Source organism: Zeus faber (assembly GCF_960531495.2).
Source record: "Zeus faber genome assembly, chromosome: 6".
Classification (NCBI taxonomy): domain Eukaryota; kingdom Metazoa; phylum Chordata; class Actinopteri; order Zeiformes; family Zeidae; genus Zeus; species Zeus faber.
Window position 1 is genome coordinate 25,701,205 of NC_137201.1, and position 15,621 is coordinate 25,716,825.

Sequence of the window (15,621 nt, forward strand, 5' to 3'; positions counted from 1 at the left end):
CCTCTTCTCTCTAACGCATGCCTCCACTTCTCCAGGCTCTCCTCCACCTGCTCCCTACTCTCGCTACAGATCACAATGTCATCCGCGAACATCCTAGTCCACGGAGACTCCTGCCTGATTTCATCTGTTAACCTGTCCATCACCACTGCAAACAAGAAAGGGCTCAGAGTTGATCCTTGATGCAATCCCACCTCCACTTTGAATGCCTTCGTCACACCTACTGCACACCTTACTGCTGTCTGACTGCCCTCATACATATCCTGTTCCACTCTTACATACCTCTCTGCCACCCCCGACTTCCTCATGCAATACCACACTTCCTCTCTCGGCACCCTATCATATGCTTTCTCTAAATCCACAAAGACGCAGCTAACTCCCTCTGGCCTTCCCTGTACTTTTCCATCAGCATTCTTAAAGCAAACATTGCATCTGTAGCACTCTTTCCTGGCATGAAACCATACTGCTGCTCGCTGTCCCCACCTCTCCTCTTAACCTAGGCTCCACTACCCTCCCCCATAGCTTCATGCTGTGGCTGATCAACTTTATTCCTCTGTAGTTACCACAGCTCTGTACGTCTCCCTTATTCTTGAAGATGGGTACCAGTACACTTCTTCTCCACTCCTCCGACATCTCCCTTTCCAGGATGGTGTCTCGTTAGGAACGCCACTGCCATCTCACCTTAACATTTCCATGCTTCCACAGGTATGTCATCTCAGCCAACTGCCATTCCACTCTTCATTTTCTTAAATGCTGTTCTCACCTCATCCTTGCTAATTTGCTGCACTTCTTGCCACTATCCCCACATCATCCAGTCCTCCCTAAATTGCATGCATCACTCTTCCTTTTTCAACTTCCACCATTTTATCTATGGCACTTCTTTCACTCTCTTCCTCTTCTTGGCCTCCAGAGTCATCTTACAGACCACCATCCGATGCTGCCTAGCAACATAATACCCTACCACCACTTTGCAGTCACTAATCTCTTTCAGATTGCACCTCCTGCATACGATGTAGTCCACCTGTGTGCACCTTCCTCCACTCTTGTATGTCACCCTGTGTTCCTCCCTCTTCTTGAAATATGTATTCACAACAGCCAATTCAATCCTTTTGGCAAAATCCACCACCATCTGTCCTTCCACATTCCTCTCCTTGAGACCATACCTACCCTTCACCTTCTCATCACCTACGTATGTCTCTGCTTCCTTCGCCAACATGCCCATTGAGATCTGCTCCAACGACCACTCTCACTCCCTTGGGGACGCTCTCCAGCACTACATCCAACTCACTACAGAATTATTCCTTCTCTTCCATCTCACACCCAACTTGGGGAGCATATGCACTGACCACATTCATTTTCACCCCATCAATGTCCAGCTTCATGCTCATCACTCTGTCCGACACTCTCGTCACCTCCAAAACACTCTTGGCATATTCTTCCTTCAAGACTATCCCTACCCTATTTCTCCTGCCATCCTCTCCATGGTAGGGCAGTTTGTACCCGGCTCCGAAACTCCTGGCCTTGTTGCCCTTCCACCTGGTCTCTTGTACACATAGTACATCTACCTTCCTTCTGTCCATCATGTCAGCCAGCTCTCTCTCTTTACCATTCACAGTGCCAACGTTCAAAGTTCCTACTCTCAACCCTCCTCTCCTACCCTTCTTCCTCTCCTGCTGTCTCCGGACACGCCTTCCGCCGCTTCTTCTCCTTCGGCCGACAGTAGCACAATTTCCGCTGGCACCCTGTTGGCTAACGGCACCAGTGGTGGTCGTTGTTAACCCGGGCCTCGACCGATCCGTTATGGAAATCAGATTTGTTGTCCGCATGTTTGATTTGGCATGGTTTTTACGCCGGATGCCCTTCCTGACGCAACCCTCTCTATTCATCTGGGCTTGGGACCCACACTGAAGATACACTGGCTTGTGCACCCCAGTGGCCAGATTTAAACAACAACAATAATAATAATAATAATAATAATAATAATAATTATAACAATAATAATACAGATGACAGATATTAGCAGAACATCGGTCGGCAGAAAGTAAAATTCCACATGGGGATTTTGATTAAACAGTGTAAATTTGCTAAAAAATATCAACCCAAAGGTGAAAACCAGCTGGATCGGTGCTGGAATTAAAAAATGGAAACAGGATGTTTACTTTCTGATCATGGAATTCTTCCCCTCTAGATATTAGCAATCCAATGCATTGTCATTATGCCGAATTAACATTGTCACAGGAATTAAAAGTATAATTAATTAAAATTTGCAGCGCGTGTCATTAAAAAACGTGAATCTGTTATTGAGTCAAATTTCGTATTTATGTATTTTATATTAAAAAAAAATCCTGCCATTGTATGGAAGAGTATTAGGGCCACTCAAAAACAATTTAATAAAATATCTATATTTCGAGAATGAAGTCTCAATACAGTCAGTCAGTGCTTCGATAATCACTACCACCCACTCTCCCCGCCCCTCCCAGATGGAATCAGTTCCCTTCCCTCCGCTGATGGAGCCCAGACAAAGCCTCCGTCCAGGACGGTGGGATGGACGCTGCCGGTGCGGGCAGCCGGACTGCATCTGCCCTACACAGTCCCCACACTCCAAACATGTCCAGGTCCTGTCCAGGGAGCTGAGCAGCATGAGCACCCCTCTATGTAACCACTGCACTTCTCAGCTCCTCCTTTTTTAACCAAACGTGGTCGTCTTAAACTGGCTGACAATTTTAGAAATGAAGGGGTGAACCCCTGATATCACCGCCCTGGTCAGGGCAGGGCCAGCAGCAACACCTATAGAAACAGGCCATCCACCGGCCATGTAGCGCTCCTCATCGAGGAACACCACCACTGCCCCACTCATGAGAGGGGCGAAGGACAGGTTTTGGGGCCCGACCTCCTAGGCCATGCCGTCCAGAACCCGCTCCACGCTCACACTCTGGTCAGACAGAACCCGCCCCCCGTGGGCAAGAGACACCATGACGGAAAAACCCGTTATGGCTGTATCCTCACAGTGTATTTCGACTTTTAATCTTGGAATTCCGACTTAAGTCTCAAAACATAATTTAGACTTTTAAGTCGAAATTCCGATTTTATTCTCAATACACAGGGGTATTTTTTTATTTGCCTGGCCCTAATACTCTTCCGTACCATTGCATTGGTTTGTTGAAGTAAATCAAGTTAATTCGTTTTGAGATCATTATGGATTTGAAATCCTTTATAATTAAAATAAATTAAAAAGTTTCGCAGACAACGCGCCACCCAAGTGGCGTTTTCAGGTTTCCGGCACAGAGACACAGGCGACAGGGTTGTAGCACCAGTTTATTGTAGAGAGTGGGCTAGTTGGAAAAGGCCCAGGAGCAGATGGACACGAGGCATGGCAAGGGCTCCCCTCCCGAGTGTGAGTGGGGATTGGGGTTTTCCATGGTACTTGTTAGACCAACCCATGTGCAACAGGTATGCAGCCACTCTGATCCTGAATCCCCCGTTATCTAGACCCAGGTCAGATATGGCTGCTCAAACCACACTATCCCCACACCACATACCCCCGACACCAAACCGAGGCCAAGGAGAATGCCTGGCCGAAGCCCTCCTCCCTTCCAGAGTGTGGGTCCTTGGACTGCTGTGCTGGCTGTTGAAGGCGTGGTCGGACTTGGCTGTTGTGGGGGCTGCTTGGAGGGATGGCCTGGCTGCTGGGCGGATCCCAGCAGAGTAGCTAGCCGCCAGCAGTTACCCGGGGTGGTTGCTGTGGCTGCTTCTCCCCTGGTCCGCTGAACCCCCTAAGTGCTGCTGCTGCCATTTAGGAGGGGGTTGGTGCTGGGGCTGCCCGTTGACCTGCTGGTGGCTCCAGGGCCCCTGTGTCCCTTCCCCATGCCGGAGAGTCCCTGTGTGGAAGATCACGTGCCAGACACACCAGTTTATTGGAGATGGAGATAGACATGTGTCATGACAAGGGCTCCTCTCCTGAGTGTGCGGGGGGATGGGGGTTTTACCTGTTGCTCATTAGACCAACCAACGAGCAACAAATATGCAGCCACTCTGACCCCGGGCCCCCAATTATCTAGATCCAGGTCAGGTGTGGCTGCTCAACCCACTCCATCCCCACACCACAGTAAACAATAAATAATTAACATCATAATCATAATCATGATCATGATACAGATTACAGATATTGGCAGAGGTGCAAAATCCGGTTTGAGAAAGTAAAATTCCACTCCGGGATGTTGATTCAACCATGCTGATTTGCCATGCATTTGTTTAAGTAAAAAAAAGTAAATTTGGTTTCATACCACCTGTGGAATGTGAAACAAAATAAAACATAAATAATAAATAAATAAATAAATGAGCCGTCTGAAAGAACGCAGCTTTTGAAAACTAGCATCTTGTTCTAAATATCTGAGAAGAAAATAATCGTCTGGAAAATGTAATTTGCTGCTACACTACATGCTTATTCATTATCTACAAAAAAAAATGTTGCATGTTTGGACGGGAATTGAATTGGTCCAACAAAGGAACAACAAAGGACTGACTATCGGGGCTCTCAATCAAAAGTTTAAAACTCTCAGTGTTGGTCCATACGGCCGCAGGAAGATTATCAATTCTAATAATTAATGAAAATAATTGAGGTAATTGTTATGATTAGATTTATTCTGCCTGAAGTGATTCTTTGATGCTCAGTGTAGTTGAAACGACTCCTTGCTGCCGTGCAACATCAATCAGAGCAGGAAAGGTATTTGTACCCGCTCCAAATAAAACTATAGTACATTATCCAAGGTCTGAGTAGGCAAGGGAATTGTTTGCGGCTATAAATAGCTGCACATTAATCCATAATATTTCCCGCCCACAGCCACCAGTGGGATTAAATGAGGAGACTCCACTTCACCTGCATTCCACATGAATATCCTTCACCCAAAATTTTAAAGCTGCTTGCATGTAAGGATTCCAATATCATTATGTTGAAAATAGAAAATACTATTATTATTATTATTATTATTATAACCGTAAGTTGTGACATCAACACCAAATTGTTGTGATATAAATATTGTGAACAAAAATTTAATCTCCAAAACAGTGGTTTTGATGCCAGATTGAGACATCTCTGACAGGACCGCGTGTGAGGGGATTTTAAAGAGAACTTATAATGCTCCCTTTCACCAAGTTAATTTAGGTCTCAGAGGTCCCCAAAACATGTTTTTGACAGGGAAAAAAAAATACCCCTCCAAATAGGCATTTGAGCCATACTAACGTGCATCCAATTAACGCTGTCTGAAAACAGGCTGTTTCAGTGGGTGGAGCCACCCTCCTGAGGCCCCTAGGCAGCGAGCCAATGGGGGTTCCGGGTTGTGAGCCAATGGGGTTTGAGCTTTACTTCTGGATTCCCTCTGCAAACTTTCACTTTATCAGTCCAGACCAGCTGCTGAATATTCGCGAATTTAAAAGTTTGTTCGACTTTCACCCGTTGGTTCATCGTCCAGACCAGCATGGAGCTTGGGGCATCAGCGGGGCTTGGAGATTTTTTGTTTCATTCAACGGAATGACGGAAACATTGTAAAATAAAATAAATAAATCGAAGGTTTTTTTGTAGAAATGTGGAGCGGATCGCGCACTGCAGCCCACAATACAGTCAACCTACCATGGACACAAACACAAACACACAACCACTACTTACATTTCCATCGTCTGGAGTTTTGTCACGGACAGATGGTATTAATTCTGCTTTCCTTTAAAAGATTTGTGCTGGTCTCTACAGCCAACAGAGCACTTCCCATGATTAGCTCTTAGCTTCGATGCTAGCGGGTCCAGTCGCACCCGAGCCAGGGGTGGAGTTACTGAGATGGGGTGCAGCTCTATTAGAATGATATATAGAATAATACCCCTGGTGACGTGTGACAGGGCAGCAAATCTGAACGGCTTGTTTCAGGACATGTTTTCTGAAACAGACAGCTCACAAAAAACTGACTGAGTTGTCTTATTTCGCAGTGTGTGTGTGTGTGTTACTAGGCCCATCAAAGACCCGAACGTATGTGCACAGGCACTGAAAAAGTGAGTTGCACGGCTGGAGCTAAAACATGGAAACTAGGATTTTATTACACATGCATCAGAATTGTAATCCATTACATACGTATATAATGTGAAGTAATGTGTTGACAGGGAAACCATTTTAATAATTAAGAATTTGAAGGGTGAATGCACTCATGCCCAAAATTGACCTTTTCGCAATGCTTGGATTTATGCACCATATTAGTTAGAAATTGATTATTACGAGTATATAGTCATGTCTTATCACTGCAGGCACTTCATCACACATGCACCATAATTGTAATCATGACATATTGAAGTAATGTGTTTACAAGGAAAAAAATATAAAAGCTTACATTTTGAACGGTTAATTGCCCAAAATTGTGTTTTTTTTTTTTTTTTTGTAATGCTTAGAATTATGCATAGATTGTGAGTTCTAACCTGAGCTCCATTACAGCGTATTACTCTAATGAACCATTAGCCTCTGCATTATGTCCCCAGCAGCGTTCCAGCTTAATGTTGGGTGCATGAGGCGTCCGATCATTTGATATTAATAATACTGTACACGCCCCTCTGATCATTAGGCTCCAGCTCCGTGATCACTCTGTGAAAACAAGCTCCTTGTGCTGCCTCCATTATTCATATCTCCAGGAGCAAACATCTGACCCTAGTGTTCTGATGTGCATTTATTGGGTTGCATAGGTAGATAGCCGCTTTAAATTTTGAGCATTTAGTTTGAATATTATATATTACATCAGTAGATGGTTAGGACTTATGTATCAAAGTCACGGATAAGGTGGATGTGGATGATGGATTACTAATCTAAGTCAAAAACTAGTGATTCATAACAGTCGTCAATTTTGAAAAGAACCTTATTTGCCCCAGATTTTTGGATTTGGGGGTCACAGTGAGCTCTGCTTTCTCTCTCAGGGATCCTCAAGGTCTTGCGGTGCGACCTGGACCCCATGGGGTCCCCAAACCTGACCCGGACCCCCAGAACCCAAATAATGACATTCCGAATTTAAAAAAAAAACCACATTATGAAGTCCAGCATGGTGTTCCACAGATGGTTTTTGACTTTATTCTCCCTTCTGTCAATGATGTTATGGAGAGAAAAGAAGAAAGGTTCAAAGATCATGTCGAAAAAAAAAAAGACCATTTCACCTTGAACGACAAAAGCAAGAAAGAACAAGAAGATTGAACTGTAATAATAAGCCACGGGTAAGTTGATGAAAATTATACAATCCAAACTAATTAAAGACAATTGCGTTGGCTCCAAACCCAAATTGCAAAGAAAGCGTTTACTTCTCTGCAAACGGTGGAACGAGGGAATTGTGTTTTCTTTCATCCGTCTTTTTTCTTTGCACACAACCTCATATGTCACAATGTCACAAATATTACAATATTTCGCAGGAGGATTTTTTTCATTTGTATTGTTTATGGCTCATTTTTAGGTTGACATGTTTTTCTATTTTTCCTTTCTATCTATCTACTCATCTGTCTGTCTGTTTGTCTGTCTGTGTTTATCGGGGAACAAAACGACTGCAGATTATTGACACACTCGCATCATTTTGCTCCTTCTATGTATGTCATGTTGTCCATGGAAATATGTATCTTTTCTAGTCTTGTGCGTGTGTATTTAGACGTATTGTATGTCGCCAAATTGTTCTATTTTTTAATATATTTTTTTATGATTGTTTTATTTAAGTTTATATTTATTTATTTATTGTTTATCGTTAGGTTTATTGTACATTACCAGATGTTTATGTTGTATGTTATGTTATATCAAAATTTTAATGTTCATTTATTTATTTCTAGATATATTTTTCTGGTTTATTGGTACATTGCCAATGGTTTATTTATCTATCTATCTTTCTGTCTATCTGTCTGTCTGTCTATCGACCCGTCTGTCTACACGCCATCCATCCATCCATCCATCCATCCATCCTTCCATCAATTTAGTCCTGGGTTTTTTCCCACTCGGTGGGAAAATGTTTGGAACAACGCTGTTGTCCTGGCATCGGTTGAATCCGGTCTGGAGCGTTTTTTGGGAGTTTTTTCGGGAGGGTTGGAGAGCGTTTGTTAGGGTATTCTCAAAGGGTTTTTTTTGGGGGCGGTCTGGCCAGACGACAGCAGCAGCAGCAGCAGCAGGAGTGTTTCAGGACGGTGATATGCGATCTCTTTGCGGTGGAGTCGGAGCTTTCCACTCTGTGCTCCGTGGGAGCTCTGTGGGAGTTACATCATCACCCAGAGGGACAAGTTCCACGGGTTAAACGGACACTTTGACTCAGACACAGCGGCACGGCGGGAAATCTGTTCTCAAGAAACTATATTCATGTTTCGAGGATTCCAGAGTGAAGTCACATAGAGAGAAAGAAAAAGACTTATTGTCCGCACAATAGTTAATGTTTTTAACTTGGACTTTGAGGCATTGTTGTTCTTTTCCCCTCGTATGAGCGAGTGATTTATGTATATTTGTTTGTTTTATATTTATACATATATCATTTACTGTACATATATATTTTAGGGCTGTCAAAGTCAACGTGTTAATCACTTCATCAATGCTGACGTTTTTGATGGTATTAACAAATTCTCCTAGTATATGTACTGTATGTATACTATATATATTATATATATTGACGCCATTTGTAACACATTTTCCAAATATATATACTGTATATATGTATATATACATATTGTTTTTATTCTATTTTATTCTATATAAAAAATTGAAAATATTTTATTAAATATAATACATATTCAAATAACTTCCAAAAAATACATTACGCTTCATGAGGAAAAACACACGACCCATTGGATTTTTTGACGATACAGGCGTTCGGCTCTTTGCCCTCCATCACGCCGAGTGCTGGAGCCATAAGGACCCCGGTGCCATAGGGGCCTCGGTGCCAAGCACTGACATCAAAGCGTTAGGAGCAGATACCCACTCACATCCGTGGGTGACGTCCCTCTGAGGATAATCAGCCGTCCCCAGGGGAGCCTGTGTTCCACCAGCACAATCTGCTGGCTGCCATTCACAAGGAGAATTTAAATCACAGCTTGCGTCGCGCTTGAATAATAAGCGGGGGCACTGGGTGTCAGCGAGGTTGTCTGCAATAAACTGTGTCATCTTGCAATTTCCATGTGCCGTCCAACAACCTTTCTTTCAAACCAAGGAGAGTGGACACACTCATTGTCCTCGCCGCTTTCTATAGAGTGGAACGTGATATGCTCTGGTGCATGGAGGAGGTTGTCCAGCGGGGGCGCTGTGGAGCCAGAGAGGGGCTGTTTACAGCATCGTCAGCGTGATTTTCTGTATAAAAGATATTCCAGTGCCGGTGCATATTATGTGAAATCTCTCTCTTTCTCTTTCTCTCTCTCTCTCTCTCTCTCCAATTGTGAAGTAAAACTTTCCAATTGCCTACGTCCCATCAATAATTGGATGGAGGGATGTGGGGATAAGAGAGCGAGGGAGAGAATATGTGAATGCCCGACACTAGATGCGAACCACCGCGGCTCAATTAGCTCCAGGAGCATGTTTGGTTAAACAAAAGGCAAAGAGAATGAGACATTGATCAAGTGGAGGGATGGAGCGGGAGAGGGAGGGAGGCAGGAGGTAAAACACAGAGAGGGAGCTGATTGGTCTTTAATTAAAAGTAAAAGTGTTTCACCATGGCAGGAGGCGGAGCGCGCGTCTCCCGAGGTTGCTCTGATTTACTGATGGACCCAAACGCAGCGCTTCACTTCCTGCAGCAGACAGAGCGAGGGAGGGAGAGAGCAGAGATGGTTTAGGGAGGGTCAGCACGGGTCAAACAATGCAAAACACAGCAACAACTGTGTGTGTGTGTGTGTGTGTGTGTGTGTGTGTGTGTGTGTGTGTGTGTGTGTGTGTGTGTGTGTGTGTGTGTGTGTGTGTGTGTGAGAATTTGTAAGTGTGAGTTTTGATATGTATGGGCTTGTGTGTGTCTGTGTGTGTGTGGTTGGGATAATTTGTGCACATCTGTGTATGTCGGCCTGTAAGTGTATGAGCTTGTGTGTGCATTTGTTTGTGTGAGTTTGTACCTGTGTGTGTGTGTGTGTGTGTGTGTGTGTGTATGTGTGCATGCATGTAGACGTGTTAGATATGATTGAGATCTAATTTTGTGTGTGGGCTTGTTTTTGTGTGTGTGTGTGTGTGTGTGTATAGTGTATGTACTTGAGTCTTAATTTGCAAGTTTGTTCAGGTGTGTGTGGGTTTGTGCTTGTTTGTATCTGCAAATGTGCACATGTGTGTTTGTGCACAAATGTGCACGGTTTTGTGCGGGTGTGTGTGTGTGTGTGTGTGTGCGCGTGTGTGTGTGGGTATTTGTGTTGTATAGCATGTGATTATGAGAAGCGTGCACGTGTGAGTGTGTGAGTGTGTGAGGGCGTAAGCGCAGGGGCTGCAGGGAGAAGTGGCGCAGAACTTTCCGGCTGTGTGTGGAGGGGGAGGGTGGGTGAGGTAGGGAGGGGAGGGGGGTGGGGCGTCTCCCCCGCCCTGTTCCTCCCTGGTTCCTCCCAGGCCCGGCCCCTCTTGCGGGGGGAGGATCCTGAGGGAAGGACCTTGGTCTCCACAGTGGACGGCTCCTCCAGTTCCTACTGAATGGAGCGTCTCTGACTCAAGCTGAGGACTGAGGACTTAACGCTGCCGCAGCAGAACATGAGACCCCTGCGTCTAGTCGTGGCCGGTGCCTTCCTCACGCTGCTCTGCCTCCCTGACCCCGGCCGTGGAGGTAAGTGGAGCTCCACATTCAGTTCTGTCCAACTTAGTGCACCCCCTCCCCTCCCCTCCCCTCCAGGACCAGGACCAGAACTTTGCTGCCCAAGACGTGCAACTGAAGGAGGGTTGGAGGGTTGTGGATCAGATCACTTTTCTTTTCTGAGGTGCACCCCACCCACCCCCACCCCTCCCCATGGCAGTGGCAACTGGGGGTTTGGGAGGATCCCCCCCCCCCCCCCCCCCCCCCGCCCCAAGGGGTCCTTCAAGAGGTTCCAGGGGCCGTCCCCATCAAAATTATTAATAGTTCAACTGCAACGTTGTGTTATTTACAATATTTTAGCACTGTTCACTGTTGCGATCCTAGTTGCGCTCTGACTTTAGCACGGACATGTGGGGAAGTTTGGGCTAAATCGTGTCTAAAAATAAAGATCTGCTCAGATTGGGCTCCCGGCTAAAAAGGTGTTATCAAATCATGGTCCGCGGCCTACTGTGTATCGAATTGAGCATCCTTGATGTGGAAAAAAGGTTGAGAATCACTGCCCTGAGGCAAAAAAAAATCTAAAATCAACGCATGACAGAGGGTCGGTGAGTTGTGCCTTGAAATCCAAACACAACAACTCCATAGAAACAGGAATACAGTGCAGTGCTTGAACAGCCTGAGGAAGTCCAGGTCTAGAGGCGGCAGAGATCTTTTCTTTTTTTTCCTGTTTGAGAAGTGTCATGCATTTCTCGGTGCTTTCAGTTTCCCCATGGCGGCGCCCATGTCATTCATTGCCGGGCGATAAAAGAAATCCATCGCTGGCAGGGGACCGACTCCATCAGTGGAGTCGATGTGCCAGGGGCTCTGACCCAGTCCACGCTCTCTGAGACAACAGCTGTTGGTGTCTGTCGCAATATGGAGAATATTTTCTTTCTGTGTGTGTGTGTGCGTGCGTGTGTGTGTGTGTGTGTGTGTGTGTGTGTGTGTGTGCGTGTGTGTGTGTGTGTGTGTGTGTGTGTGCGTGTGTGTGTCTGCTTGAGTGTGTACAGCATTTGAGCGTGTTTACCTGGGGAATGTTTGCATTGAGCACTGCTGGCAGAGGGCAGGAGGCAGCGAGGTGGCGAGGTGAGCCGTGTTCCCTCCACCGGCTCCGCTGAAAAGCCCTTTCAGCAGGAAAAAAAAAAAAAACCCATGTGCGAGGGACGGGGGGCTGAGCCGCCCCCCATCCACCCGGCGAAGGGAACATGAAAGGAGTGAAAAGTGAGAGCGCGAGTTGAGAATGCACGGGGGAGTGATGGAAAGAGTAAGAGTTTGTGTGAGAGAGAGGTGGGGAGCGGGCGAGAGAGAGAGAGAGAGAGAGAGAGGGAGAGAGAGAGAGATCTTACAACGGTCCGACAGTGCAGGGCTGGGATGAGACGCAGAGCTACCTTCGCTCATTGCGATGCAGGGGTAGCACTCCACACACACTCGCACTGTATGAAAAGGCAGATTTGTGCTCTTGAGTTAAACTCAGTGTTTGGGTGAGGCAAGTCGGGCTTTTGACCTGAATCCGGTACGGAGAGGAAGAGAGAGAGAGAGAGAGAGAGAGAGAGAGAGAGAGAGAGAGAGAGAGAGAGAGAGAGAATGAAACGATGTCATTGAGCAGCTTTAGCGAATCACCCTCGACACAACACTGTACGCTGCGCAATTTGGCAGCCGGCAGCTTGGACTGGGAGCAGATGTTTAGCCAATTGTGCTCCACCGGCTGTCAGAACTTCCAAGTTCTCCTTGGCAATTCCACTCCAATTAAGTCGCGGACAAACCGCGACGAGTGGCTCCCTTGGCACAGCCCGAGAGAAGGAACGGCTCTCGATCCAAACGAACGAGTGTCTCTCTGTTTCGGCAACGCGAAAAATCAGAGCTCAGCCGGAGAGCGGGATTGAGTTCTGACCCGGCCTGTGATCCGTTCGCCGGGAGCGTGAGAAGATTAATCTGGTCCTCCAGCCTCATCGCTGATAGATGAGCCCGATTGATTGTTTCGTTCATCGATGAATCAGCGGAATCGGTTTGCTCTGTCACGGCAGCAGGTACGGCCTCGGGCGGCGGCCGCACAGCGCTCAGCGCCTGACCCCCGTACTCCCAAATAAAAACGCCGGGGAGCGACCAGTCATTTAGGCGCGCGCACTTGGTTCTGTTAATGAACATCGTGGCGGGACCTTTTTATTTTCACACGGTCGACTCTCATCCCGCGTGCTGGCCCAGTGTGGGCCCCACTTATCCACTAAATCCTCCGAGCTCTAATGTCGTCCAGATGCGCGGAGGGGCTGATTAGACGTGTTCCTCCCACCGCGCCGCGGGGGCCGCTGCCGCAGTCAGCGAGACCGTCCGCAAACTACCTGGATACGTTTCACTTCTTTGCCTCTGGTGTTTACTTTTTTCTCCTCCCACGTCCAGGTGTTTGTCTGGACGTCTTTGAAACCGCGTACTTTTTTTTTTTTCTTTTAAACGTTGATTTAGTCCTTTGGGTAATTGTGGTCTTTCTTGACTCGCCATGTGCACTTTTGCGATTGTCTTAATTACACTCGACTCAAAAACAACATTCTTCTAGTCTGTGCTGGGGAGTCGCCCAATAAGCAGCAACAAGTTTGGGGATTTCTATCTGATGCTAAACAAATGATGAGCACTGCAAAGTGCCCCTAATGTGGTTTTGCATCCGCTTCAGTGTTCAGTTTGCTGTTCAGTGGTTTAGCACCAAAAAGTGCAAATTTTCTCAAGGGCCAATTTAATTCTCTGTTTTTTGTTATTTTTTTCCCCTTGGCAATGACAAATAATACAATGCAAGAATGAACACTAACTCATGTGACACGTTGCGCATACAGTCCATTTTCTCAGTGACTCTGCGAGCGGAAATTATGGAGAAAATATGAGAGCGCTAACTAGATATGACTCAGCTTGTGTTTCTTTGTTGTTTTTTTTTATGACTGTGCAGTTAACCCGCAGAGTACTTACAGGAGTCATCAACCTCTTTCAATGATACCTGTTATTACCTATAATGAAATGCATGCTCCCCCCCCCGCCACGCCTTTACTTTGCCATGAAAACTAAATGAGGTTCATGCAAAGGTCCACACCCTAACAGGTTACAGAAAGAGCGCCTGCATGACCGTCTATGTAAATGTAAAAAAAAATAGCTTTTCTCAATCGAATGCACCTCTGGCAACGTGGCGGAACATCGGCCACTGCTCGGGATCTTCATTTTGAAACCAAACCCTTCACCAGCTTCGACCACTTGGTCCAACATATACGCGGCGTGTTGTCTTAAGGGTCCCTCAGGGTCCAGAAAGAATTTGTAAATCTGTTTATGTTGAGTTTTCTCTTAAAATCATACAAAACCATATTTGGTCTCGCCGTTGGACTCCAGCCAATCATTGACCCCCTTTTTGCACAACCCCGCCCGCAGACGTCACCGAGAGGCAGGAGATGGGAAGGGTTCTCCTCCTATCAAATCGGTGGAAAAATTGGCGGGACATCCATTGAATTTGTAATGACGTGGGGCCTTTTACGCAGTGGCGGTTCCAGGGACTGGCCCAAAATGCCATTGGCCGCCCCTGTGGCCACCCCAGACCTGATCGGTTGTCAGTGAAGTTCATCAACACAAGAAGGCGGGACAAGCGTTGGTGGCGCGCGGTCAGACGTGCATTCTGCATTGCACGCGCTCCGGAACGGCCCCGCTCCCACTCCCTTCCTGTGTTGAAATAAACGTTGTTTGTCTCGCCAGTCTTTTGGTGACTCCACTGCCTTTAAGTTCCTTGCCCTTTCCCGGGCGGCTGTACCCCGTGGACCAGGGGATCTTAATGTAGTAGATCGATACATCACTGCCTGGTTTTCTCACTTGAGGTGAATCAATTACCGCGGATAGATACAGTTCGGGGTAGTATTCCAAAAGGAATTAGATCAATTAATCTCCATCAATCTGTCCGCCCATTGAGCACGGCTCATCATCATGTCTCTCATTGAATTGATTGCACTTGTGCAGGAGCAAATGATCCAGTGAAGCTGAGCAAACCGGTCCCTCACAAGGCTCTGTGATCAATTTAACCACCACTCTAAGACGCAGCAATGACAGTAAAACCACCAAACTGCTGTCCATGTTCTACCAAAAAAGTTACGTAGGAAAATCAGATGAAACTCACCTTATTTATTTTTATGAGACAACAATGCCTGGGGAAAAAAATGTTTAATTATTTGGAGTATGCATGTTGGGAGGGCATTACAAGACCAGTCTCTCCTGAGCGTGTTTGCACTTTGAATTTCGAAGCTTAAAGAGGGGGATTTGCATTCAGAGACGGCGCACTGTCTCCCCTGGTGTATAACAGTAGGTCACCATGGAAACAAGGAAAATAAATATGGATTTTTGCCTGGGCTACGTGGAGTGTCTGTATACAAAGGCGTCCGTGTGTTCCTGGAGAGCTTGGCAGTGGAAGCCAGTGCGACTACCAGTGTCTACTCACAAGACTAATACCTCTCAATATTTGTGCCGGGAAATTGATGAGATTAGTGTCGGTCCGCGGCGGTCCGGTGACGGGGCCGGGCCGGAGAAGAAACGCGCCACGCGACCCCGCACACACCTCGTACTCCAAACAACGCACCGCGCGGCTGGAGAAGGGAAACGCATCAATCGGTGTAAAGCCAAACAAGAAAACCTGGGGTTTTTTGAATTCGGTGTCAAAAAGCCTCTCCATCTTGTGACCCGCGGAGGCCGTAAAACATCCAACAAGACCTCTTCTGTGAGCGTGCCAGCCAAAACTCACAATGCACAAGGGTTTGATTTCACGATGAAAAAAATAATAATAATTCCATCCTCCGGCATGTTTCTTGTTTGGTTTAAAAGACGGTATTTTTTATTTGTACTTCGA

The 15,621-nt window shown here is 46.3% G+C and overlaps 1 protein-coding gene and 1 long non-coding RNA gene across 2 annotated transcripts in view; one reads left to right on the forward strand and one right to left on the reverse strand.

Moving 5' to 3' along the window:
- Window positions 1–3,323: 3,323 nt before the first annotated feature.
- The window catches only part of LOC307231794, a 51,201-nt gene continuing 38,903 nt past the window's right edge, over window positions 3,324–15,621 (reverse strand). Inside the window, exons 3-5 of the long non-coding RNA XR_013844219.1 lie at window positions 11,794–11,890; window positions 9,681–9,756; window positions 3,324–3,875 (exon numbers count right to left, since the gene is read on the reverse strand). This is a non-coding gene — a long non-coding RNA (uncharacterized lncRNA). The remainder of the gene's footprint in view (window positions 3,876–9,680; window positions 9,757–11,793; window positions 11,891–15,621) is intronic.
- Window positions 10,688–15,621, forward strand: part of cspg4 (chondroitin sulfate proteoglycan 4) — a gene marked incomplete at its 5' end in the record, with an annotated part of 70,011 nt that continues 65,077 nt past the window's right edge. Inside the window, one exon of the mRNA XM_080002633.1 lies at window positions 10,688–10,760. Within this exon, the coding sequence (XP_079858759.1) occupies window positions 10,688–10,760 (73 nt within the window). The remainder of the gene's footprint in view (window positions 10,761–15,621) is intronic.